The sequence below is a fragment of the Gambusia affinis genome, linkage group LG15 (assembly GCF_019740435.1).
Source record: "Gambusia affinis linkage group LG15, SWU_Gaff_1.0, whole genome shotgun sequence".
Classification (NCBI taxonomy): domain Eukaryota; kingdom Metazoa; phylum Chordata; class Actinopteri; order Cyprinodontiformes; family Poeciliidae; genus Gambusia; species Gambusia affinis.
In genome coordinates, this window is record NC_057882.1 from 4,291,252 (window position 1) to 4,316,269 (window position 25,018).

Sequence of the window (25,018 nt, forward strand, 5' to 3'; positions counted from 1 at the left end):
GGGTCAGTGACCCCGCCTTTTCGGCGCGTCGCCTCACGCTCTGACGGTTAAATGGTGCGGAGCCGCGCTGAAACGCTCCTGGGATAAACAAACGGATTCGCCGAGAAGACACCAGAAACACTTCAGATTTGGATATTTGCCAGTTGCTTTCTGTCACAGTAACATCTATAAAGTTTAATGACGTAATTTAATCAAGAAGAAATTTGGGGGAAATTCCCCCCCCCCCCCCCCGTTAGTGTCCGTGCAGGAAGTACTCGGGTTACGTCCCACCGCTCCCAACAAAAACAACTTGACCAAAAAGTCTAAATAAAGCAACAAGAAGCGTCTTACCTGAACATGTTGTCTGCTGGCTCTCGCACAGTAACAGCTGGTTTGGTTTCTTATTCATCCCCCTTTTCTCCATCACCGTTTATATCCTTGCATCATGTTACACCTGTACGTAAGGGGATTTATCCATCCGGGAATCCCGCAGTTTTTGTTGGTTTGTTTCCTTTTCGCTTCAGGTGCAGCAGCTGTTCGCAGCGACAGGTCGAAGATAACCAGGTATTCCCTCATTTTCTGCATTTCCTAACATAAACAAAGAGCCGAGGAAAGTTTTTGTCGCACATTTTATCACATTTTATCGAGGATGGTGTGTCGCTCTCACCTTTTGGAGTCTTTTGCCACCTGCTGGTGATGTCCAAGCATTGCAGCCTACTGCGCATTTTTAAAAGTACATATTCCAGACCCATTTATTTAATAACTTACTGAAAAGTTACTTTAAATGAAACACAGTATATGAATTACACAAAAACTGATGTTTTAAAGCCTTTATTTCTGTTATATCTTCTGCTTATAGATAAAGAAAATATGACATTTAGGACAACACAAACTACTTTACATATGTAAATGTGGGCTTAATCAAAGCCCTTTTTAAAGTATTCCAAGGCTAAATTTGACAAAAGAACCAATAATATAAATTTATTGACTGCTTTCAGACTCCTTATACCCCGAGGGCTACTTTTTACATATTTTTGGCCGACGAGTAACAAAAAAACAAAAAAAAACAAAAAAAAAAAACAATTCAGCACTTGCAAATTTAGAACTTTGCATAAAATCTATTTGAAAATAATTTTAAATACATAAATGTTATTTTATGGCATTTGCAATCGTGGTTAGTCAATGATACTAGAATGTAAATAGTGTTTTGTCCCACAAAAGGGACAAAACAGTGTAACAGCTGCATCAGATATATTTCACACAAAAAGTAAAAATAAAAAAGTGTTAATATATTAAAGACTAGGCACAATGACATACTTTACAAGACTATAGCCTACAAAATCTCATCGCAAAAGAAGTTGGGTGTTTTTCAGACATTCCATGTTCAAGGAAAGATTAGCGGAGGGAAAAAATGTGGTAGAAAAATATGCATATATTTGACCAAACAATTCATGCAAAAGGAGCCCCAACCAACTATTGAGTGCAGACGAAGCACATTTTCCAATAAGAAGTTTTTTTCTATTGCTATGATATAAATATTTTCAAAGAAACTAAGGTTTCAAGAATTAGCCAGAATGATCAACATTAGCAAAAATAAGCAGCTTTATTTAAATAATAAATCAATATGAGTTTCACTAAATTAAAGTTTAGGTGAGGTTATGATATATTGACATTTCCCTGCTGTACATTTGACAATTTTTCAGTTATTTATCTTTCGGCTACATTTAAAGTATAAACCAAACAAATTAATGTTACATATTTCAGCTTGGAAGGTTACACACACATGAAGATGAACAAATCCAATGATTGGACCAACTAATTACTATTTTGCTATTTTGGACATTAGCAGAACGTTGACAGTTTTGCACACGTTTGAAATGGAAACAGCTAGAGTTCAGGGTTTAACGAGAACCAAAGAAATGGATGAGAGAGCAAAAATAACGAGCAGAAACTTTGTTTTATTGACCGGGAGTAGGTTTTATATAAAATTTGAACAGTGGATACAGAGGCGATATTATGTGTATAAAAAAATACATACAATAAAAGGAAAATAAATGAATCTTATCTTCTATTTTTGAGCAGATGTTCAAGTTAGCTGATGAAATGTAAAAAGGCACTAAATGTACAACATTCCAGTTTTAAAGACATTGAACAGAGGCCATGGTTATTTCGAGGAAACAGAACAAAACAATCACAGGGCATTCGTTGTCTTTGTTACGCAAGACATAGTGCAGATTTCACACAACATACCAAACAATTCGTAAATAACACACAACTACCTAACCATCGAAAAACACAGAGCACGCTCCGCAAGACTCGACGTGACTGAACCGTCCAGCCCTGCGTAACACCCGAAACCCTGGCGGCCGTGCGCGAGCTCAGCCGGATCGGGAGTCTTTCATAATTTATAGTTTACATCACAATTTTTACAACGTCACTAAACACTGCGACAAGTCACGATTAGAAGCCAGGTGACCAGCAGTAAAGGGTTTTTGTCAGTATTTTTGTTCCTTTTCCTGTCGGGTTAGTCCGTAACATGCATGGTGCTGAGCGGCAAGGGAAAACAAAAGAAGAACCGAACACTTCCTGTTGGGTCCAGGACGAACAAGACGGGTCAAGTGGAAGACGACACAGTGCCTGCATTGTTTGGAGTTAAAATGGTCAAAATAAGGATTTCTTTTGTAATTTAGTCGTAAAGGTTCATAAACTGACAAAGAAGAGAAAAAAATAAAATAAAAGAAAGAAATTACACAGCCCTTTTTTTGGATCTCCCCTATTGAGGCATATATTACAGAAGAAACACCAACTAAAGTTCAAACATATCTAGGGAAGATGGACTTGGAGTCACTCCATTTGCGTTTTGATACCTTTTATGGCTTTTATAATATCACAGTTTCTGTTTTGGGATTTTATTTTGAAAGAGTTTAGGACGGAATGTTCAGCTTAGTTTCAACCCTGAGAAAAATTCTGGGGTTTTTATGTAAAAATGAAAGGTTTTTTCTCCGTTTTTGCCTAATACATCCTTCACTGCAAAAGGACTGATCTATTTTTGTTAGATTAGCACGGCGTGCATGGCCCAAAATAAATTGTATTATATTTATTGCACGCAAGTTTAATTTGAGTTGTTTTGGTATCAAAATAAAAAGTAAGACTCCAGAGAAAACGTAAGGGGTCTAAAAATCTACACTCATATTACTGAATACAAGTAAATGAGTATGGCACACAGCCGGAATTTGCCCCAAAAAAGTACTTTGTGATGCCAATATCCTGTTCAAAATATGTAGTTGCAATCCAAAACATTTAGAAAACCGCAGCACAGAACCTGACCATTTATGTACCAAAATCCAGTAAATAAAAACAGCTAAGCATAGAAATTTGGGGGACGAGTTAGTTGATAAAACTCTATGTGACCCTTCCAAAGGAGCAATTTTAGAACAATTTGGTACCGTCTGTACCATTTGAAGTTTCTGGTTATTTTCCATACCACCTATATATCATCCTTGGTTAGTCATTCTATGTAATAACTGGTTTTGCAATGAAACCAATATTAAAAGAATACTTCTATAAGTATTCTGAGCTCAGCGGGTCAAAGCATTCGGTACTCAGGTCAGACATTGTAAACTACAGAGGGAAATTTCTGGAGCACACTGGGCAATTTGGATGATTGACCCGTCCATTGAACCGTCAATTATTCACAACGTCATTCACCAGTCAAAGCGATGGAAGTGCATCTGCCGCTAAAAAAGGTGAAACCCGTCAGAAAGCACCCAGAAATAAACGATTACAGGAGCAGAGAGGACATATTTACTCCAACACGAACTATTACCACCAAAGAGCAAACGTAAGACGCTATTTATGTTTTTTGGCTTTGTGAAATAAGCATTATTTTTCTTTTCTTTGTCTCGTGGTTCAGTGAGATACTGATGCTGTTGGAAAGAGGAAAGTTTGAGGTTTGATTTTAAGGTTCGCTTGTGTGGCCAGGACTGTCGCTGCTGGGAGTTCTTACAGTTTTGTTGTTTTTTGTTGTTTTTTTTCATCTGACTGCTAAAATTGGATTTTGTTGAGGTAGAAAAAGTTGTTTCCATCATTTAGATGAGCCTATATTGGTTAATATACAGCATGTACTTGGACTGATCTTATTAAAGGAAATGCTGCTCACATGCTATTCTGGTTAGAGGACTAAAGTGTTTACTAAAAGAAGAAGTCTGACCATTTTGAAGCATTCACACCAGTACTCTATGCAGGCACTGTGTAGGTTTTAGTGTCTGGTTACAAAGAATTAAGACTTTAAGCAAAAACAACAAACAAATCAGCATCTTTCTGGACCTCTTCAGCAAACTACCGTCCTTCCTCTGGAAAGACACCCACAGGCACACCACACTGGAATGACTTACAGTAAACAGCACGACATTTTCAACTGTTAAGCAAACAAACACAATTATGGAAAATTACTGCATTCGAGACCATGAGCTGATGGCTTTCAGACTGGTTGCACAACAAAACGTCAACATAATTGGAAACAAATTTGGCTTTAAAATGCTTTAAGACAACAGGAAATAAAAAAAATAACTTGGAATGCATTTAAAGTTCAAAACTATCTGTAAAGTAAAACTGTTCATATTTGGCCCGCTAATGAGGAAAACCAGAAAACATTAGACATCTGGGGGAAAATAAAAAAATGCTTGTTGTTAGTAAATTGCATGCAAACCGTGTGTTTAGAAGTTGTTTTGTTATGCAAAATGACATCTCCCTGTTTTTTATAAAAAGAGGAAAACGTCCCCTCAGCGCAACATTTATTAACATGCCTAGTTTATTCAAAAAGCAAATAATTTAACATGACGCTGAATAACCAAAACTCCCGCAATTATTCAAATGAAATTAAACCCAAAATGCTTGATTTTTTTTTTAAGCTGCTGAGGTGAAAATCCAAAAAGGGAGTTTACGTATTATTTTTTTACGTTTCTTTTTTTTTCAACGGGTACCACGACAACATGCCAGAACTTCACAGAAAGCTGAAGCATTCACAGTAACACGACGTCAGGCGGCTTCTTCTGCGCAAAACACTAGCTGGGTGAGCAGTACCAACTTCACTTCACTTCCTAGATGTTACTAGAACTGCATGCAATGTTACTGTGGGCCAATATCTAACTTTACATTACTATACGCCTCTACAAAACAAGATCACGATGGAGATGCCCATGATGGAGATCAACTGCGGCTTCTGCAGACTGTTGCACCCGAAAGGCTACTTTAGATTTATTTTACCAGCAAGCTGTACTTCTAACTAGACTGTATCAAAATGTCAACAGAGGTATTTTGCTTCAAGTTTGACTAAATTTTGAGTCCCTATTTTAGCTCAAAATTATCCTCTGCAGCCAAATGCTTAAGAATATGTTTTTGTTTTAATCCATCACATCTAATGAACTGTTGCTAAGAGTTTAAAATGGTATTAGTAGTGTTTAAATTCCTGAAACTGTGCTGCAAACCGGAATTAAAAAAATTCTGCACGTGTTGTAACCTTTTGGATAAAAACATTAAAAAGTTTAATTAGTGCATATAGTCATAGGTTTGGACGGATCTTTTTCTTGCACTGCTCTGTTTGTAAGGTGCACAAATGGGAACGCTCTACCTAAAGGCTCCGTTCACTCCAGCCCTGTTTAGTCTGCTTTAACAAAACTGCAGTCGGTTCGCCTAGAAAGTCTGGTTCGTTTTGAGAGGAGTTAATCGAACTCTGAAGCAGACCAAAAAAAGCAAACTCTGGTCCGCCCACAAACTTCGGTCTGAAGTGAACTCTGGCCTGGTTTGGATGCTTATGTGAATGCCAATTGGACTGAAGACCACTCCAGAAGCAGGAAGCGGATTGCAGCATGAGGGATTCTGGGTAAAAAGAAAACAAATCAAATCGCACAAGTCTAGCACCAGCAGGCAAAGCCATGAGAGAAATCCTACAACCGCTAAAATCTGACTCAACTTCATTTATGTCTACATTTTGCAAAGAAAGAAGTTGCCTTCACATTCCCTTCAGCGGTTCGTGGTGCAGCGCTACCACAGGCGAGGAGGGAAACAGGTTTTTCAAAGACTTTGGTTTATTTGAGACAGTGCAGTGTTGTTAAAGAGAACTACAGCAGCTGATAATTTAGCAAATGTTGCAGTTTGGTTCCTAAATGAACCGAGTCTACCTGACTGTCAGGTATGGAAAAAACCCACAGCCATCATCAGATAAAGAAAACCGACATAAAATAATTGAAAAGTAGCTTCATTTTTACCATCTTTCTAAACTCTACCTTTTTTCTCTGTAGGTTTAGTCGCCTCTCTCAGTTCATCACCAGAGAAAGCACAGACAGTGTTGTGTATTTACAGCGCACTTTTAACTTCTGTACCGTTGCTTTTTTTTTTTTTTTTTTAAGTTTGACATTGCCTGCATCTTATCAGGGTAAACATTGTTGACTCAAAGCACCATGATGTCAGGATCTTAAATGAGGAGCAGAACCTGACTTTTAGGAAACAATCTGAGCTCGTTTGGCTGAATCCCATTTTCCTCCCGTCTCTGATGTGCCAGGATGTAATTCAAGCAGTAGGTTAAACATACCCTCGTTAACCGGGGCTCTCCTGTAAGGGGTTAATACGGCACAGAGATTTGAATGAATTACAGAAACGGTCTAAACATCTACCTTGTAATTCAATCCATATGTTTTTTTGTGGAAGATTTTCAAGATTTTTATCTATTTTCATCTATTGTGGGTGAGACTGACTCACCCACAATAAATAGGTAAAAATATGTTTTTACCTAGGATTTATTGGTAAACATGTTTTTACAGTGGGTTATCAGTATAAAATACTGTTAATTTGTAGTCGTGAGTATGAAACGTCTCCAAGGTAAGCAAGTTGACATCTGGTTGGTACGGAACATCTTAAATGCCAAACATCAGGTTTGAGGTGACCAAAACGACAAAGACGCAAATCAAAAAGCAGCTAAGTATGTTTTCCTGTGTCTGAAATCCGGTAAAAACATATTTTATTTAACTGTAATAAATCACAAGGAGTTTCCTGCTTCCTTAGGGTGTATTTCACACATTTATCATTGGAGGTTGAGAGTTAAACTTAATGGGATTCAGCCCTACTCTGATGTCAGCCGACGTACAACTCTTTAACTTAAAAAATGCATATAACTTTGTATGAAACAAAAACATTGTTCTCCATCAAATTGAGATAAATGAGTCATTAAACTGATCTTCATACAGCATGCTCACAAGCAGTTTTAATTATCTAGTGAGCAATGGCGCTTTCTTTCACTGAAACTGATCATTCATTTGATGAAACAGAAATCTTAGCCTTCGCTTGTTAAGATATGGAAGTCAGTAAATGTTAGCTGACTTGGTGCAACAGCCTGCAGATCTGTGAAATGCTGAGCATGTCTGAGGCTATCAGGTGGTTAAGTGGTGGGTGTGTGGGGGGCACAGCAATTCAAGGGTTAAAATAAAATAATTTACACTTGGAATGATGTCAATGAAGGCATTATTTTTTACTTTGATCCCTGTGTTGGAGAACTTTTTAAAGGCTGATATGATGTAGTATCAACTGGAGTCTTTTCGTAGCTTTTTTTTTTTTCTTTAAGTCAACAACTAATACATTAGTTTATCATATAACATGCTTTCATAAGAGAAAATATGGAGAAAGAAAAGAGTAGAGAGAGAAACTGCACCAGTTCTGTCCCTGTTAAAACCTTTCCCACCCTTCCCAAGAGCAGCTAAATGAGAGGTCTCATACTTTACTATGTTTTCTTTTGTTTTTTTCTTTTCTTTTAGTTTTTTTGTTTTGTTTTGGTCCCCATCTTCAGTTTTTACGGATGTCAGCGTAGACCACGGGCTCCATCTTATGGAACGAGTTTTTACTGCCTGAGTGATCCAACTGGACGTATATCACCGGGCCCTGAAGCACAAAACAAAATGCACACGACAGAGGAAAACCGGTGAGTGGAGATCAAAACATTCAGATAATCAGAAGCAAATTAACAAACAGGTATGAGGCTAAACTGGGACCAGAAAGTTTGTCATAAAAAAATAAATAAATAACTTTTTTAGCCAAAAACAAAAGAAGGAAAGTTTGAAACAAAGAAAAAAAAAATTTATATGAAAGAAAATGTGAAACTAAAAATACCCTGAAAACTGGAAAGTTAGACTTAAAAAAAATAAAATTCCCAGTTTGAAAAAAGATTTAAAAGATATATTTAAAAATCTGTATTTCATTGATTACTGCAACAAAGTTTTACCTAAAAAAAAAATCAATCTTGCAGCTGCAGTTGAACTGGAACGCTGCTGCTCATGTTCTCACTAAAACCAAGTAGATAGAGCACTTCATCCCAGTTCTAGCGTTCTTACACTGGCTCCCTGTAGCTCAAAGAATAGACTTTAAAATAAATCTGTTAATAAATCACTGAACAGCTTAGCACCAAAATACATTATAGACCTGATATTGTATCAACCTCAATCGGTCATTTCAAGAACCAACCTGACGAAGCAGCACACCAGAACCAATCGTAAATCTGGGTCTTCACTTCTGACAGACCTGACAACATGCCTGAATTTACAGAGATATCATTAAAAAGGACTAGAACCTTTGAAATAGTGGCACCCCGTGGATTTCCTCGTCCTGGAGCTCCTACCTGCAGCGGACCCGAGGGGCCGGTCGACCTGCTGCCCTCCCGGCTGGACTCCGCCTTCTTTAGCGGCCGCGGAGCTTCAGAGCTCGCGCCTTCCAGGGACGTACATCTAGTTTAGGGTTACGGTTTGCAGTGGTGTCGAGCAACCAGCGGTGCACAGTCATAGCAACATAAACACACATGACGGGACACAAGACAAAAATAAAAGCAATGAGTGATGAAACAAAGCAGCTGCGAGGAGGTCAGAGGTGAACTAACGGGATTTGGATGGTATTATGGCCCCCCAAGTCATGTACTATATGATGCAACTTAACATTTTATTTATTCCTTGTTAGTTCTAAATTTATGGCGGATATTATGTATGTTCTGAAAAAATAAGTTATGTCAAAGTAAACATTACATTCGATAGAAGTTACAGAAAGTAATGTTTAAATTCTGGGAAACCAAAATTCAGAAAAAGTAACAGTTCTGGAAAGTAAAAGTTCTAAGAGTAACCTGTAAGATCTAGAACCTAACCTTTAAGTTCTACAAAATAATGCAAAAGTTCTACATGGTAACCTGTAATTCTAGAAAACAATTTAAAAGTTCTATAAAGTGACCTGTCAGTTATATAAAGTAATGTCAAAGTTCAAGAAGGCAACCAAGAAGTTTAAAAAGTATCCCAAAAGTTTTAACATATATGTTTTAGAAAATAACTTCCAAGTTCTAGAAAGTAACTTGCATGTTTATTAAAGAAACCTGAATTCTAGAAAGTATTTTTTTCTGTTACCAAAACTTGATTTGTTAGTCCTCAATCTAAAAGTGACTTTTTTGACTGAAAGAAAATGAACTTTCTATTTATCATTTCTAAAATGTTAATATGAAAACAAGGCTCAATAACCTGAGGATGCAGAGAAATGTCTCAAGTCTTAGACATTTTCTTCACTTTTATTGTGTTAAATCATGGGAACAACTTTCTTGAGCTTAAATTTTGTGAATACAATAGAGAGTTTATATGACAAGAGACAGGTTGCTAAGGTATCTCTATGAGGGCAGGACCTTCTGCTAACATTTTCGAAGTAAACATGAGCAGATAGAGATGTATTAGTCACATAATCCACACAAGCAGTGTAAGCATGTTTCTGTGAATGAAAGAAGCATAAACATTTATACTCTGACTCCATCAAATTTGGTTCGGATCCAGTCTTAGACTTTGATTTCTGTTATTTTGCAAATGCTCGTTGGCTCAAGACGTCACAAACCTTGAAAGTATGAATACTAAATATGGAGGTATGCAAGATATCAGCGGTGAGCAATATGGACTTAAAGTTCTATCGCAATAATTTGCGGTACTTTTGTGATAACGATAAAAGTGACAATAAGAAATATTGATGACATCATTTTTAGGTATCTATGTGGCACCGACTGTGTGATGCAGCACTTATAGCCCCACAAACACAAATGCTGCTCTTGAAAAACATTCCCATTTGTAAAGCACTTCTTTAGGAGATCAGTAACGTAAAGAAGTTGTGGTGGTGCATCACTGAACTGCTCACAATAACTTTATCTTCAAATTTATTTGTATTTATAGACACTTTTATTGAACCAACAGTGGGGAAAAAATAATAAAACTTTCAATCCGGACAAGGACAGTTAAGGGGAAATTTAATCATCAATAATTGGAATTTATTGCGACAATGATAAACCAAAATCTTGTCACAAAATCACTAAAAATTTGAAATGAAACAACACATGCTCACCCCTACTAGTGGTGCAACTATTCCAGGTAATACGAATTGTGTCTTGTCTGACTTTAAATTAGGTTTAATTTTAGATATTTTGAGGACTAAGGCTGAAATTATAACTCGAATTTATGTACATAATTAATCTCCAAATCATGGTGCAGCAAATAGAGTGGCTGCTCCCGCCGTCTTTTATCAAACGCCTTTTTCCTAAAACTCACAAGCTCTTCTCGACCACTGCCCTAATGCGCTCTGACTCTGGTCGCTACGGTAAAGTTTACATATTCCTTCAAAATAAGACACAGATGCACCACAAATTTGAACATTTTACTTTCATGCAAATTTTAACTCACGATAACGACTAATGGGAGCGCTGAGCTTGTTTTTGTGCAACCAGACGGTTCCATCTGGGAGACAATTACACCCGAAGTGTTGCTTATGCACAGGGTGCTCATGGTCTCTAGTGGCAAATCAGTTTGAAACTTCATTCCCTCATTAAGGAGCCGGTCACCACATCATGCAGAGCTTGGAATGTGGGAATCACCTACCGGGATAAATCCATTCTCCTGTCTCTTCTCTGGGCCTTTTCCCTTCATAAAGAAACTTTCCAAAGACATCTGATCTGTTTCTGACTCATTTTGCTGCTTGTGGGCTCAATGTTGGCGAGCAAGACGTAACCGAGGGAATCCGGTTAAAGGATTTTCAAAATAAAAGATCCTCCAGACTCAAATAATAAAACGGAAATATTTAATTATTATTAAATATAGCCCGGTACCAATTGGTCCACAGATTGGTACTGGTCCGTGGCCCGGGGTTTGGGGGACACTGGTTTACAGGGATGGCTCAACTTTATTTCTAATGTATAAACCTGTTGCTGTGCCGTTAGTGTGAAAGATAAATACGCATTGATAAAGATCGACTGATTGTTCCTTAAGGAGAATAGCTGACAGGTTACATCAGGTTACACAACTGCATGTAAGTGAATGAATGACGAGACAGCAGGTTTGCTAGTGATGTTAAATGAAAATGTTAGTGTGGTGTTAGTTGTTAGGACACAGAGATGGAGAACAATGACTGACACCAGAGCAAACAGCAACCCCAAAGATCACCAATCAACGCAGCCACAGCTTCAAACAAGAGATCTTCCCCTCTCTGCACAAGTTTAACACCGTCTATCAAGTGTGAGGTTAAAATCTACATTCAGTGTTGACATGCAAGACATGATCAAACTATCTCAGATAGTACAAAGTGTAGTTTAATATTTAACAATCAAGTTAAAGCCTCCAAAGTTTTGTTCATTATTCTTTCCTAGAAAGCAAAGAGAAGATGCAGCTCCCATGCAGAAGGAGTTAAAATCAAGAACACAATTGTCTTTGAAAAAGCCCACAAAAGCACCCAAACCATGCAGCCAAAACAATCAACCAGGCAATTAAAGGCTAATAAATATCTGGATTTGCAATTAGAATCAACAACAGCAACAATAGCTGGAACTTAAAAACTCGATTAAAGAGTAAAGTATTAAATATTCCTACTTTTTCCAAACAATTTGATGAAAATGGCTGAAAAAAAAAAAACACGCTTCTTTTCTGCGTCTTTACAAACTGTTTGCATAAATTAGAGCATCAAGTTGTGTTGGGATCAAGCAGAGGAGAGTTACTCACCCTTCGTAATCGTGCCGGTTTTGAATCACCCGTACGGCGAAGCAGGCAGCTATAGCGACGGCGATGAGCAGAATTAAAGCACCACACACTGCTAAGATTACAATCTTAGTGTTGGTCTGAGGGAGAGACTCTGCTGGAACAGCAAACACAGCAAAGCAAAATTTTATATAAATCTCAAGACATTTGTTTTGTCTTTAACAGTGACTTATAAAAATATTTAGCTAGCTACTTTTGCCACCAGTTGCTGCAAAATAATTGCGTAGAGTTGAACAAATGAGTTTTATAAATGAAAGACTTACTTTTGAAAGAAACTAAAGTAGACAGAAAGCATTATGTAAATTTAAAAAAAGAAAAATATGAATATTTTATACTGTCAGGTCTCACACCCTCTTTCTCTGGAGCTTATTTGGTGATTTGAAAATTATTTGTGCCGTTTTCAAATGAAGCAGGTTTGGAAATCATACAATATCTCTGACAAAGCAATCACAATATTCACACTACTGTTATTAAATAGACATTTCTAAATGTAACAGTTTAATCATTTCAAAGTAACACCCAACACCGAACAACACAAAACAGGAGAAATTTTAACCTTCCTGGGCCTCCAGATGTTGTTTTGTGTTGACTGAACTGTAATTGTGCATTAACTCGGCTGTAAATGGTGAAAGGTTTTGCCATATTGTGCTTTTCCATCATGTTTCCAAAGTCTTTATTATGCGTAAAAAAAAAAAAAAAATGGAGAAAGACTTTTAGGATAAAAAAAAAAACACCTAATAATATCTATCCTCTAGCATAAATGGCAATCAAAAATAGATTTCAATCAGATGCAAGATACAGAAATAAAATAACTCTGAACATTTATATATATCACTTTTTGGTGTCTGCAGTTAATAACAGCATTCATAAAAGTAAACTTGAACTATTTATTATTAATTATTCTATATTATAAGCAGAAAGGTTGAAGTACATAACAGACTATTCTAGCTGCAGCATAGCACAGAGCAATGGAAAAGGAGAATGAGCAGCTACGTGAGATTGTGATTGACAGCGCTAAAACCCGCCTCCTGCCTCTGATTGGTTATTTCTAGAGCCCTGGAAGAATGTAGAGGCAATACATTTTTCACAGATAATCTCTCATGTCCTATTGTCACAACATAGTGAGAGTTTTAATAAATATGTTTAATTTATTTATTCATTTATTTTTTTATAAAAGTTATATACTGTTATAACTTCACTTATGAGAGGACGGGTCAGGAGGGACGTGGCAACAGATATCTGTAATTTAAATGCAAGCTAATGCAGGACTGGAGGCTGTTTTTTATTATCATTTTATAAAGAAAGTTTGAATTTCTGTCAGTAATATACATATTGTTTTTGATGCGTCATTGTAAAAAGAGCAGAGAAGTGGGAAAAATCCACATAGATTTCCTGGAATGATGCTAACTATCTTGTCATTGATCAGTGTTGCTCACCTTTTCCACAGGGATGGGGGCAAGGGGTTGAGCTGCTGCTGACTGACTCATCTGTTGTTAAGTGTAGTAAAAGGTACAGGGACAAGTTAAATATATGAATAAGTTGGTAAATTGTTTCCTTCATTCATTAAATGCTGGTGAAATGGAGGCAAAAAGTAGTTTGTAGCTAAGCTAACTATTCTAAATGGTTGATAATCTCACACAGTCTACCCACCTTTCTTGGAGAAAAACTGGGTTACAAATTGACACTCTTGTCTTTCTGTCTTTCTCTCTCTCTCTCTCTCTCTGAGAGCAGCTCAAAAAGAGCAGTTATTTTTCTTGGCAGGATAGTAGCTGCGATAGTCTTCTTGTCTTCTACTAACTGCTGCTGAACACCGTCACTAACAGGAATGAAAAACTTCATGCAGATCTGGGGGGGGGGCAGGCGGGTATTCAGTGCAAATATGTATGTGTGCTTTTTAATTTAATTTAATTTTTACTGGTAAAAACAACAGTAAACAAACACAATACGATTAACTGGGCACTTTGCAGGGCCCCAAATTTGTTTCCATTTCTTAAAAAACAAACAAACACAAAAACATGTTTTGTGGGTGACCCCTTTCAGTCAAGGGTCCTTGGAATTGTCTTAACTTTCTCCCCCTGATGGTGCAGGGGGAGAAACCTATTTCTGATTAGTGCACAGGAAGTTCAGTACACAAAAGTACTTTATGTAGAAAAAAGCCAAATCAATTTAATTTCTATTGGCTATTCAGACATAATTATGGTACAGAAATCAAAAGGTTAACTTTAATCTTCAGTATTGGAAAGGCGAGCCAAAGCAGACACTGTGACTCCAAAGAGAAAAGAGGAAGAGAGGTGTGTTTGCCTCCAGCTAACGTGTAACATGCAGAACAAATTCCCACCAGAGCGGATCTGAAATTCTGCTGAGCCAAAAAGATGACAAGTCATCACATGCACTTGTTCGCTTCATGTAGCTGGATACAAACAACAAGCAGACACATCTGGGCCTGCTTGTTCATTCCCACCTTATTCCCCTCAAACAACACTTGTTAAGTGTTCAAACACAACGAGGAGCCTAATTAAATAAAAAGTTGATGCTCCGTCAAGCAGTTCAGCTGAATGAGCGCCAATAAGGTGATAAATTAAGGAGCTTTACAAGTGTCTATATTTCAAAACAGAGTTGCATAAAGTGCATTTTGTGTCCCACACCAAACTATACCATTTGAATTTGCAGTTCTAATATTGGCCCTGCCGCCATCTTTCTTTCTGTACTACAGCCAGCGGTTAACCAGCGCCCTCTGCTGAATGGAGGCCAAACTACAACACTAAAAGAAGGTCTAAGTGCACATCATTAGTTAATAAATTGGAGCTAATTTGATCTAAACAGACTCGTAAGCTGATTAATTTTTCTTCAAACTTTTTTACTCTGACACCCCTAAAAACATCTGTAAAAATCCAGGGCAAGTCACAACTGCAAGAATTCTGCAAGTCAGGCCGTTACAAAAGGGTGTCAGAAAAACCCATAAGTCGTCCAGTTCTGGGTTATTTTAGGGTTTAAGTTGTTAATATGCCGGCTTCGCACGGACAACACCTTTAAAATCGTAAGCTATGCTCCACCGTTAGCATCCATGTTTACCTCTACAAACACTGATCACTACTACTTTTTTATGGCGGTTGGCAAAACACTGAGCGCGCTCTCTATGTGTGACGTTATTGCGCCCTCTACTGCGCATACAGTACTCTTTCAGGTTGTTTGCTGTTCACACTGGAGAACACATACAGGTCGTATATATTTGGAAGTGTGGAGAATAACTCCAAAAAAATTAGATGACAAAAAATCTGAATTGGGTCACTTCAGGCTGCAGTGTGAACGTAGCCTAAATCTATTTAGCCTGCAAAGACAGAGAGGCTAGCCCTAAATGTACAGATAGACATAAATACAATTAAGCAAGACCTAAAAATTTTTTATCTGTAATATCTCGAATACCACTTTTCCTGCACTAAAATTCAAGCACTTCTCAAGCATTTTTAAAGTAAGTTCTCCAAAACCAAAACAATACAACTGAACTAAAAGTTTTAATTCCCTGTCACTGTCCCCATCCATTCAAAAGAGCCATTCCAGCAGTTCATTCACCCACATTATGGTTTTATGATGTAGAGCTGTAGACTATTTATTTTTATAATTATCTACAAAAGAAAACTTTATTTACAAAATTGCACCTTATTATTTATATTTTAAGATACAGAAAAACAAACTTTTGGATACAATTTCTTCTCCGTTTAGATAAATATAAAATGTTATGTCATTTTCTGTCATTCTATTGTTGAAACTCAATGCAATTAATTCAGGAAAAAAGAATTAATTGCATTGATATTCATATATGAATGTCTTATACACATATATGAATATACATACGTGTATAAGACATTTATTGTATTGTTTATCATTTGACGTAATAAATTTCTTATTATATTTCTATTTACTACTCATAACAAATGTAATGTTAATATTTAATACTCCGAAAACCGTCTGTACTGTTAGTTTTATATATAATGAAACCATCAATAAATATCAGTAAATTTTAAAATATGATTAAATGCAGTTACAATTTGTAGTTTTATTATATAAATCACACTTCCTCTTTCTGGCATCCTTAAGAAACTAACTACAAATGGGAATGAATTTCAAGAGCAGTATTTGTGCCTGTACAGCCATGACTGCTGTGACAAAGTCGCTGCCATACAGTTACCTAAAAAAGGTGCAACAAATAGTTCTGATTGTCATTATAACAATAGTACTACAAAATATTGTGATAAAACTTTAAGTACATCACAGCGCAGAGGTACTACAAATTATTTGTCAAAGATTTTGCGTTTAGAATATCTAAAGTATTCTAAAAAAAAATGCAGGAATATTTATGCGCAACACTTCTTCACACACCTGGGTGGTGTTTGCAAAGCAGCCGCTGCAGGAACGCCTGTCATCCTCTTTCTGCTTCACATTTATAGATTGTAGTTATTTGCAAAAAAAATCAATAATGATAAATTAAATTGAGCGCACTAAATCTCATTTGGACGACAATCGTCAAAGAGATGCTCCCCTTTAATATCGCTGAAAAGCCGCCATTTTGAGAAACACTGTAAGGATTTCACAGCCAGTATGAAGTAGTCAGTCTGCGCTACCTGGCGGGTCACCAGGCTAAACATTGCTTATTTATTTTAGATTTCTTTTATGTTTTCATTCTTTAGACATTATAGTCAGAATTCAAGCATTAATCTTCTAATAACACATAATTATGTGATATTTTAAAACTTCCTGTCAACTTTAAACGTTATTAAACTCAAAAACACAACGGGCCGTTGAATGAACGACTGCCCCAGCACCCCAACCAGAGGGCTGAGCAAGTTTTCTGCGGGAAACCCTGAATTCTTATTGTTTCATTCGCTTTGTTTTATTTTGGACATTTAAAACGTTTTCTGGTTTCAGTGTTAAATGTTCTTTAAAAATGAAAGTTATTCATATTTGAGTGGGTATTCTCACATTATTATGCCATACTGTCACTTTAAGAACATCTACATAGGTGAATACATCTTTAAATCTACCTTTCTGAACAACCCTGAGCTCCGTTCGGCCCTGAGTTCCCGACACGTCGGGCGGGTTCTTCACGTCGCAGAAGAAGGTCCCGTTGTCGCTGAACTGAGCCGGACTCAGCTGTAACGAGGCGTCCTTCTTGTTGATGTCTCCCACAAACTGAACCCTGTGTTTAAAATCTTCTTGTCCTGGATATGCTTTTCCGTCGGCAAAGTAAAGAATCTAGAAAAAAAAGGAAAGAATTTTAAATCTGAGACTAAAAACAGAAAACATCAGACGCAGAAACACCAAAGAGGATTGGAACCACTGACAAAAACAAAACAACTAAATAATTCTGACTTTAATCTTCTGAGATCAAATGTTAGAAATCTTAGATTAAAGTCAGAATTCTGTTTTTGTTGTTGTTCTTCCAGTGGCTCTAATCCTCTTCTGTACCCAAGTAGGACCTGAAATGACACAGTCAGGATGAATTGTCCGGAGACGCAGACGGCTACTTTTCATATCTAACGAAGACGAGTGCAAAGCAGCTACAAAATTACAAATTGCTTTTTAAACCTCCAACTCCTCTAACTATTCAAGTTCCTAATTCGTTTCACACACACAGCACATAATGCAGGATTGGTCTGGGGCAGAAAACGATTCAAGAAGTCAAAAGAAAAAGATAAAAGTTTCCTTCCAGATGTTGAAAACAATCAGTGACTCAAACCGTTTCATGGAGTTGTTCGTTAAGAGGATTTTGTTAAACAGGAAAGTGTCTAAACTTTCAGGAAAAAAAAAAAATAGATGTTTTTAGCTTAGCTCATTGTGTAACACACATTCTCCAGATGCTGACGGCATACATCTGTTCAGGCAAGACAAATTAAAGACCCCCAGGCTGTGTCATTACATTTTGCAGGAGATCAGAGCAGAAAGGAAGGCTCCCGACCAGACTTGTCTGTAAACAAAAACGGGCAGTAAAAAAAAAAAAAGAAAAGAAAGAAAAAACAAACAGGTCGAGAGTCAGGTTTTCCATGAACAAGACACTTTCTGGGTTCATTTAGGTTGCTTTCCCTTCAGACAACAGATTCCTGAAGGATATCAGTGTTGCTCCAGGTGCTTTAATGTTTGTTAGTTATAAGTCTAGCACTAGGGGCTGAAACGATTAATCGCATTAATTATGATCATTGAAATTATTGTCAACTAATTTAGTTACTGATTAATCACTAACTGGATTGTACGGTCTCTAGAAAAAGGCCATTTGCAGAAAGCACATCACACTCAGAGCAGTAATTAAAACAAATACGTACAAAAAATATGAACATCAAATTTAAGATTAAAACAGACACCTATGTAAATATGTTCTTGCTCAAAACGATCAAACGTACACTAAAGGAATGCTACAAAATAAAAAGAAAAAAACAAAAATCAGGGGAAAAAAAAGTCAAAACCCTTAAATCTGCAGAATGTGTCACTTTTTTTATCCGATTAATTATCAAAATAAATAACAGAATAATCGACAACTAAAATTGATTAATCATCAAAATAATCAATTCCTAAAATAATTGTTAGTCGCAGTCCTATTTATAACTTGATTTCTCTTCTAAATTAGTGTCATGAACGACTTTATTTGCTTGCTGAGCCCCAGATATAAACACCACAAGCAGCTTCAGTTTACATGCAGCTTTCTCATGTAAACATGGTACCAAAAATCTGAAAAAAAGCATCTGAAACCAAAGTCTGACCAAATTAGCACATCCATCCCTGAGGAACCGTTGAAGCCTTTATTAACGTGTCAGGACAGATCACACAATGGCAGGAAAACATCTTGGGATTGTGGGAAATGTTCCAGAAAGGACACAAACAGCAGCAGCAGCAGCAGCAGCTGGGACTCACCACGTATGGAGCTGAGTAGTACAGACTGTCGGGCTGATTCGACTGGAAGCTCCAGCTCACACTGGTGGCTTTGGTCACCACTTCACTGGAGTCAAAGGTGCATCGCAGGACTGCCGTTGTGCCGTTCTGCACTATCACTTCAGAGTCAGCGTATACGGTGATTGCATATGCAGGTCCTGTGACTGTTTGGTGGGAGAAAAAGAGTCAGGGAATGTGTTAGTAACGGGACTGAAACAACAGCAGCACACAGCTCAGCAGGTGGTCACTGGGGAGACAATGAGCTACAGAAAGATTAGGCTGAATTCATAACGGGAGAGAAAAAGCTTTTTATCTGGTTGGTGTGTGGAAACGTATCGGCCAGGTTCACACCCACTTTGATAACCGAAGGTTTATTTTCTACTCACAGCTTCCAGGAGCTTATCTGGTTCCAAGAAACATTTATCAACAAGCAGCTGGACTGCAAAACCAAAATATCTTATCAGATGTTTTTAGTCTAGTCTCTAGTACAGGTATCTTAGTACACTAGAAATAAGACAAAACTCACTTAAAGTAACTTTCAGCAAGATATGGGAGCTTGCTTTAAGTAAAGAATTCCTTCTATTATTATTATTAATATTAAACAATGGACTGAAGACAGTATTCTCAGAATTATGACTTATAAACTCAGAAAATTAAAGTCAGATCATTTGTAACAATGGATGCATCTGCAGCTAAAAAAATACTGCTAACATGTTAGCGACTTCTGCTTGACTTAATACAGCATAGAGCTGGTTTGTTGATTATTTTTGAATTAACTTATTAGTAATCGCATAATAATGATTAATAACTTGCCTTAAGGATATTTATTTCTATATATTATCTATATTTCTACAATAAAAATGTTTAAAATCAAATCACTTGACATATTCAAACATGTGGCCTTCACAGCTTTGGCTGCAAGCAAAGGATCTAAAAAGGTCGATTATTGAGGCTGCAGGGAATCCAGAGCATCAGAAAGACAAACAACTCTGGCATCATTAAAACTTCAGTTGGAGACAATTTCACAAAAAAAAAAGAAGGAAGTGTTCATCATCCACTTCCTCCATGTCAGATGATAAGGGGGAAGATTGAGCGCAAACCACTTCTTATTGCATGCTAGACTTCTGAAGATAATAAGTGTTTCTAAAAAACAAGTTTCAGTTTCTTAAGCTGCTGCCTGAGGATTAAAGATCCATTTTCAAACTGCTGAAATTGTGTGGATCTGCTGCATAAAATATTCCCAAATGACTCAGACTGAACTTCTCGTTCTGATTAAAGCTTCTAGTAAGAAAGGTTTTCAGGCTGTTTTGGATTCGACGAACATGCAGGCAGCAGTTTTGTGTTCACATGTGAGCAGATAATTTTTAAAGCTCCTTATTGTGGCTTTGATGCTCACTTTCATCTGATCTTATGCACTTTTATACTTGTGAATATGTCGAGCTGCCATTTGCAATTCATGCCAACTCAAAACTACTTTATTTATCCCAAAGGGAAGTTACATGTTATTATAACTCTTAACCATCCAAGCATCTTCAAAGGCTTGTTGTGGATGGTGATGCTGTGGGCAGGAAGGATAACCAGTAGGAGTCAGTTTTGTAACAAATCTCAAGAGGCCTCTGACACCATTAGTTGTTGGCAAGCGCTGCTAATCCACATCCTTTCTTTTGCTGCTCCTCTTTAAATCATTGTTGGAAAGTCGGCGGAGAGAGGCTTGAGTAGGGGATACAATAAATTATTAATCGATGGAGGAGTTTGGGTATTATTTCAGCTTTCAGATGCTAATCGGCTGTTCCCAGAGGTAAAAATAATTCGTAGTTGCCAAGGTTACGGATCATGATATGCGAATGCCAAGCGGATCGGTGACCGCTCCAAAAGCAGGAAGTGGACTATAGAACATGGCATTCTGGGTACACCCAAAAGAAACACATTAGCCGAGCACTAATGGCTCCTGGTCTTTTGGGAAAGATAAAAGAGAAATCACACAACAGTTCAAATCTGACACCTCTCCATTTTCCTTCCTTCTTCAATGTTGTGAAGAAGGAAGTTGCCCTCAGTGTCTTCTTCAGAGGTTTTTGTGTCATTTCCTCCAGTGGTTCTTGGTGCAGCGCCACCACAGAACAGGAGGGGAACTAGTTTTTCCAAAGCAAAACGAACCGCAACAGCTGAAAATGTAAAAAATGTTGCAACTTTGGACTCCAATCGAACCGAGTCTGTTGGACTATCAGGTTGGGAAAAACACCCTAAAAAGCAGCCCCATATCTCGCTGAAAATCCTAACTGTGCTTTTGAAATAATTTACCTGAAGATATCCATAACATCCCATTGAACAGAATATATACATCCTTAATTAAATCAAAATAAGTTGTACTTTTTCAACAGATCAAGTAACATTTTTGGCCCTAAACAAATGTTATGTAGCGGGACTGGAGGAAAATATATATATAAGAAATAAATAAAGTCCAGGCCACAGCTAGATTGAAATGCAGAAAAATTCTCAAAGAACTGAAGCAACGTTGGAAAGTCCTACACTCACTCCACATCAGGTGTTATTTCTAAAGATGGGTTTACAAGTTGTTGAATTGTGGGAGGTACTTAGTTTACCACACAGTTTTGGCATCATAGCTGCATGTTGAGTTAAATGAAATTAGGACCTGGTAATGACTCAGGATTAAATGATTGTTGAAATAATCGTCAACTAGTCAGGTAATTGATTAATCCCTAACTGGAGAATAGACTAAAAAGGACTATTTACTGAAAGAACACCACACCCAGAGCAGAACAAAATATACATATATTTTGCATTTAAGATAAATAAAAAATAAAAATAAAAAGTTATCTAAATACACAGACCAAATTCTGTTACCAATGATCAAGCATCCATTATCTAATTAATTGACTTATCGACAGAAAAAAAACATCAATGGAATAATTATTTTCTAAAATAATCTGCACCCCAACTCTCTAATTTACATTAAGTGCTGGAATTTGAACTTTTAACTTTCTCAGTTTTTCACTCTTCATTTAAGCTAGTTTGATGACTAGGATGAAGCTGAGAGATTAAATTAAACTGACTATTTTTTGTAAAGTGTCTTGAGATGGAATGTTGGGTAATATATGATACACTGAATTAGTAGTGCAAACATCACGCTTAATCTAACTACACCTGTTTTCTGATTTGCAAACAAATAGTCCTATAAGATTTTATAACGTTTTATAATTTTGCAATTACTGTACAACAATATTTTTAACCGATTATGCTTCAGCTCTTCAGATGTGTTGACAATGACGACACCTCAACATGTGTGAGGCTCGGTGAAAGGAAATTATAAAAATCTATTTTATCCTGAGGATTTGCTGATGTGGTGCTGCAGTAAAAGCAACCCGCAGCTACTGTGAGTGAAGCATAACAAAATAGTTTATTTAAAATACTGTAAATAAAAGCATCTTCGCTGAAATTTATATTAAATGGCTTTTTAATGTAAAAAGCCATTTTTACACCCCACTGGGTGACACGTATGTAAACACGGCTAACATAAAGCCCCTGTTTAATTGTAAAATAGATTATATTAACAGATATTTTATTAGTTAGAAAAGATTTTAAAACATGAAAACTACCGAACCAGTCAGTGATTGTATCTGACCTGAGTCGTTCTTTATCGTTCAGAGGAAGCCGCGAACAGGGCGGCAGCCATCGTCTGCCACCGAACTCTATTCAGATTTCAGTTAATTTAAAGTTTGTCATCCATAACGTCAAGGCGGCCAGCTTGTGACAGTTAAGTAGGAATAAATAAGCAACAAATCCTGCTCCGGGGTGTTTAATTATCATCGGCTGTTACAGCAAGACCAAACAAAGTCGTTTTAATGCAAAAAAACAGGGGCTGGGGAGCAACGATGATAACATCGCAGGGCTAACGACCGTGATTTATCACAGAAAAAAACAGTTAACGCTAATTCAAGCGTCACGGAACGGGATTTTAAATCAGTTTAAAGGTTTAATACTCACCAAATATAACGCATAGCAAACACCCAGACCATAAAACAGCCATGCAAACGTTCTTCGTCCATCTGGGCTCCATTATGTTGTTGTAAATAGGAGTAGCTCCTCGGCCACGACGATGAAGTTCGCTTCCGACTGCTAGCTTCCGAGCAGGCAGTTTGTTAAAGGGATAGTTCACCACTTTCAAAGCAACGCTTAGGTTAAAGGTTTTCCTTTTTCTTTTTAGCATCTGAACCACAAAATAAAAATTAAAGAGACTTTTAAAGCCATATCTTGGCTGAGCCTACAGGCATTTTTACCAGGTCAACATATTCGTCAGCTGTTTATTTTCAATTCCTGTTTTTGTTTAAATCTCACTAAGCCTTATAACATTCATATGTATTTTTGTTCATTTCTGGAGAACTGCAAGAGCACAGACTATATTTGAGACCACTGCTTTAAGAACTACTCCAAAATAAATGTGTCAGATCTGCACTAGATCATTGTAAAAGTGCAGATCATTTTAGATCCAGCTTGTTCAACCTTTACACTATCTGCTAAAAATAAAATATAACATATTTTGGGAATCTCTGGGTTACCATTGTATTGACTAATAACGCTAGGAAATAAATGGTATAGTTTGCTTATTATTGGAGGATCGATTTGAGAAAACTGCTAAACAGTTTTGGGTATCATTAATAAAAACAGAATCTGTGTTAGTCTTCACTTTAAAACGGTTGGTGTGTTTACCAAAGTTTTAATGCAGCAGATTTTACTGCACCAACATGTACTTTTAGATACAAGTCAATAGATGTTCTATTTACCATAAAAATAGAAAGAAACCAGAAACCTTGGAGAAGAGGATCCCTTTGTGTTGCATCTAACATTTTTCTGAGTACATTTTAAGTTCAGATTTGTAGTTTGTCCTTAGACACACAGGGCCCTACTTTGAACTTGACCTTAAAATTATATATTCAAAGTGGATCTGTGCACCACAGATGCTATTGAGCTAGACGACATAACAGTTTTGTAATATCTCTTTCCTCAACAAGGAATCAGAGGCCAACTTCACAGTCATGTTCCTCTCCTTTTTTGTTTCCACACCTTCTTCGTAGAGCAGATTTATCCTTCTGGCTGTTTGTCGCCCCTTGCAGGTTTCCCCAGAAAGATGCTTCTAATCTAAATCCACACTGCTGAATCAGACAAGAAATAGTGAGAATAGGAATCTTTACGAGCCAATAAATTACACTGGGGTCTTCAAAAAAAAGGAATTAGAAATTAATAATTTCCATATAATATCTGTTTTTATTGCTTCTTTTTAAAGCGTGAAAAAACAATACCAGAGGTATAAAAGAAAAGCAGCTCACTTGGCAGAGCAGTTATTTTATAAAAGTAATGAGAAATAAGTGTCACAGGCTGCCAATCCGAATAGTTGAACCTCATACAGGTTATTATTACATCAAAGATAATTGACAATTATCAATTGTCTTGAGAATTATCTTAACATAATTTGATAATTATCAATAATGATAATTGTCAAACTATGAAGATAATTTGATAAATGATGTCTGATATGGACAGAAACTGACATAACAAATGAAAGCAGAAATATAGAAATGGATAAATAAAAGTTTCCATCCATCCATTTTCTTACACTCTTATCCCGTTGGGTCAGGAGGGCTGTTGGTGCCTTTCCAGCTGTCAACTGGGTTCACCCTGAACAGGTCAGCAGTCCATCGCAGGGCAACACAGAGACATACAGGACAAACAACCATTCACACACACACACACACACCTAGTGAGAATTTAGAGAGACCAATTAACCTGACAGTCATGTTTTTGGACTGTGGGAGGAAGCCGGAGAACCCAGAGAGAACCCACCATGCACAGGGAGAACATGCAAACTCGCAAAGCAGTTCATTTATTTTGTTCTTTAAGTTACAAGATACTTGTTTGCAACATTGCAAACATGTAATAATGAATTCACAATGTCAAAGACTGTGAATTTATAATTATTATCAAACATGCCGCTTTGAAGCCAAAAAAACCCCTCAGAAATCTAAAGGGCC

The 25,018-nt window shown here is 37.0% G+C and overlaps 1 protein-coding gene across 13 annotated transcripts; it reads right to left on the reverse strand.

Moving 5' to 3' along the window:
* Positions 1 to 1,917: 1,917 nt before the first annotated feature.
* On the reverse strand, positions 1,918 to 23,283 carry mpzl1l (myelin protein zero-like 1 like). 13 transcript variants are annotated; one of them, XR_006372968.1, is made up of 9 exons: positions 22,977 to 23,283; positions 18,957 to 19,138; positions 17,096 to 17,306; positions 13,493 to 13,543; positions 12,021 to 12,150; positions 8,642 to 8,747; positions 8,488 to 8,556; positions 8,249 to 8,385; positions 1,918 to 7,908 (listed from the first exon to the last, which is right to left on the reverse strand). XR_006372968.1 is itself a non-coding variant. In XM_044141009.1 (7 exons), exons 1-7 carry the CDS (start codon positions 23,197 to 23,199, stop codon positions 7,813 to 7,815), a joined length of 1,047 nt encoding a protein of 348 aa, XP_043996944.1. In that variant the 5' UTR covers positions 23,200 to 23,283; the 3' UTR covers positions 1,918 to 7,812. The 13 variants fall into 13 exon arrangements, 8 of the variants coding, with proteins under 8 accessions (XP_043996944.1, XP_043996945.1, XP_043996943.1 ...); XR_006372967.1 differs by having other exon boundaries at positions 8,249 to 8,309; positions 12,021 to 12,153; XR_006372966.1 differs by having other exon boundaries at positions 8,249 to 8,366; positions 12,021 to 12,153.
* Between the last annotated feature and the right edge of the window lie 1,735 nt (positions 23,284 to 25,018).

Excerpts from the sequence above, each read along its gene's own strand:
- mpzl1l (XM_044141008.1), bottom strand. The coding sequence starts at position 23,199 with ATGCTAAAAAGAAAAAGGAAAACCTTTAACCTAAGCGTTGCTTTGAAA. Across the intron at positions 17,307-18,956 it reads ACTACTCAGCTCCATACGTG|ATTCTTTACTTTGCCGACGG; the intron begins GTGAGTCCCAGC and ends TTTTTTTTCTAG. Across the intron at positions 7,909-8,593 it reads GGGGTGCCACTATTTCAAAG|GGCCCGGTGATATACGTCCA; the intron begins GTTCTAGTCCTT and ends TTTGTGCTTCAG.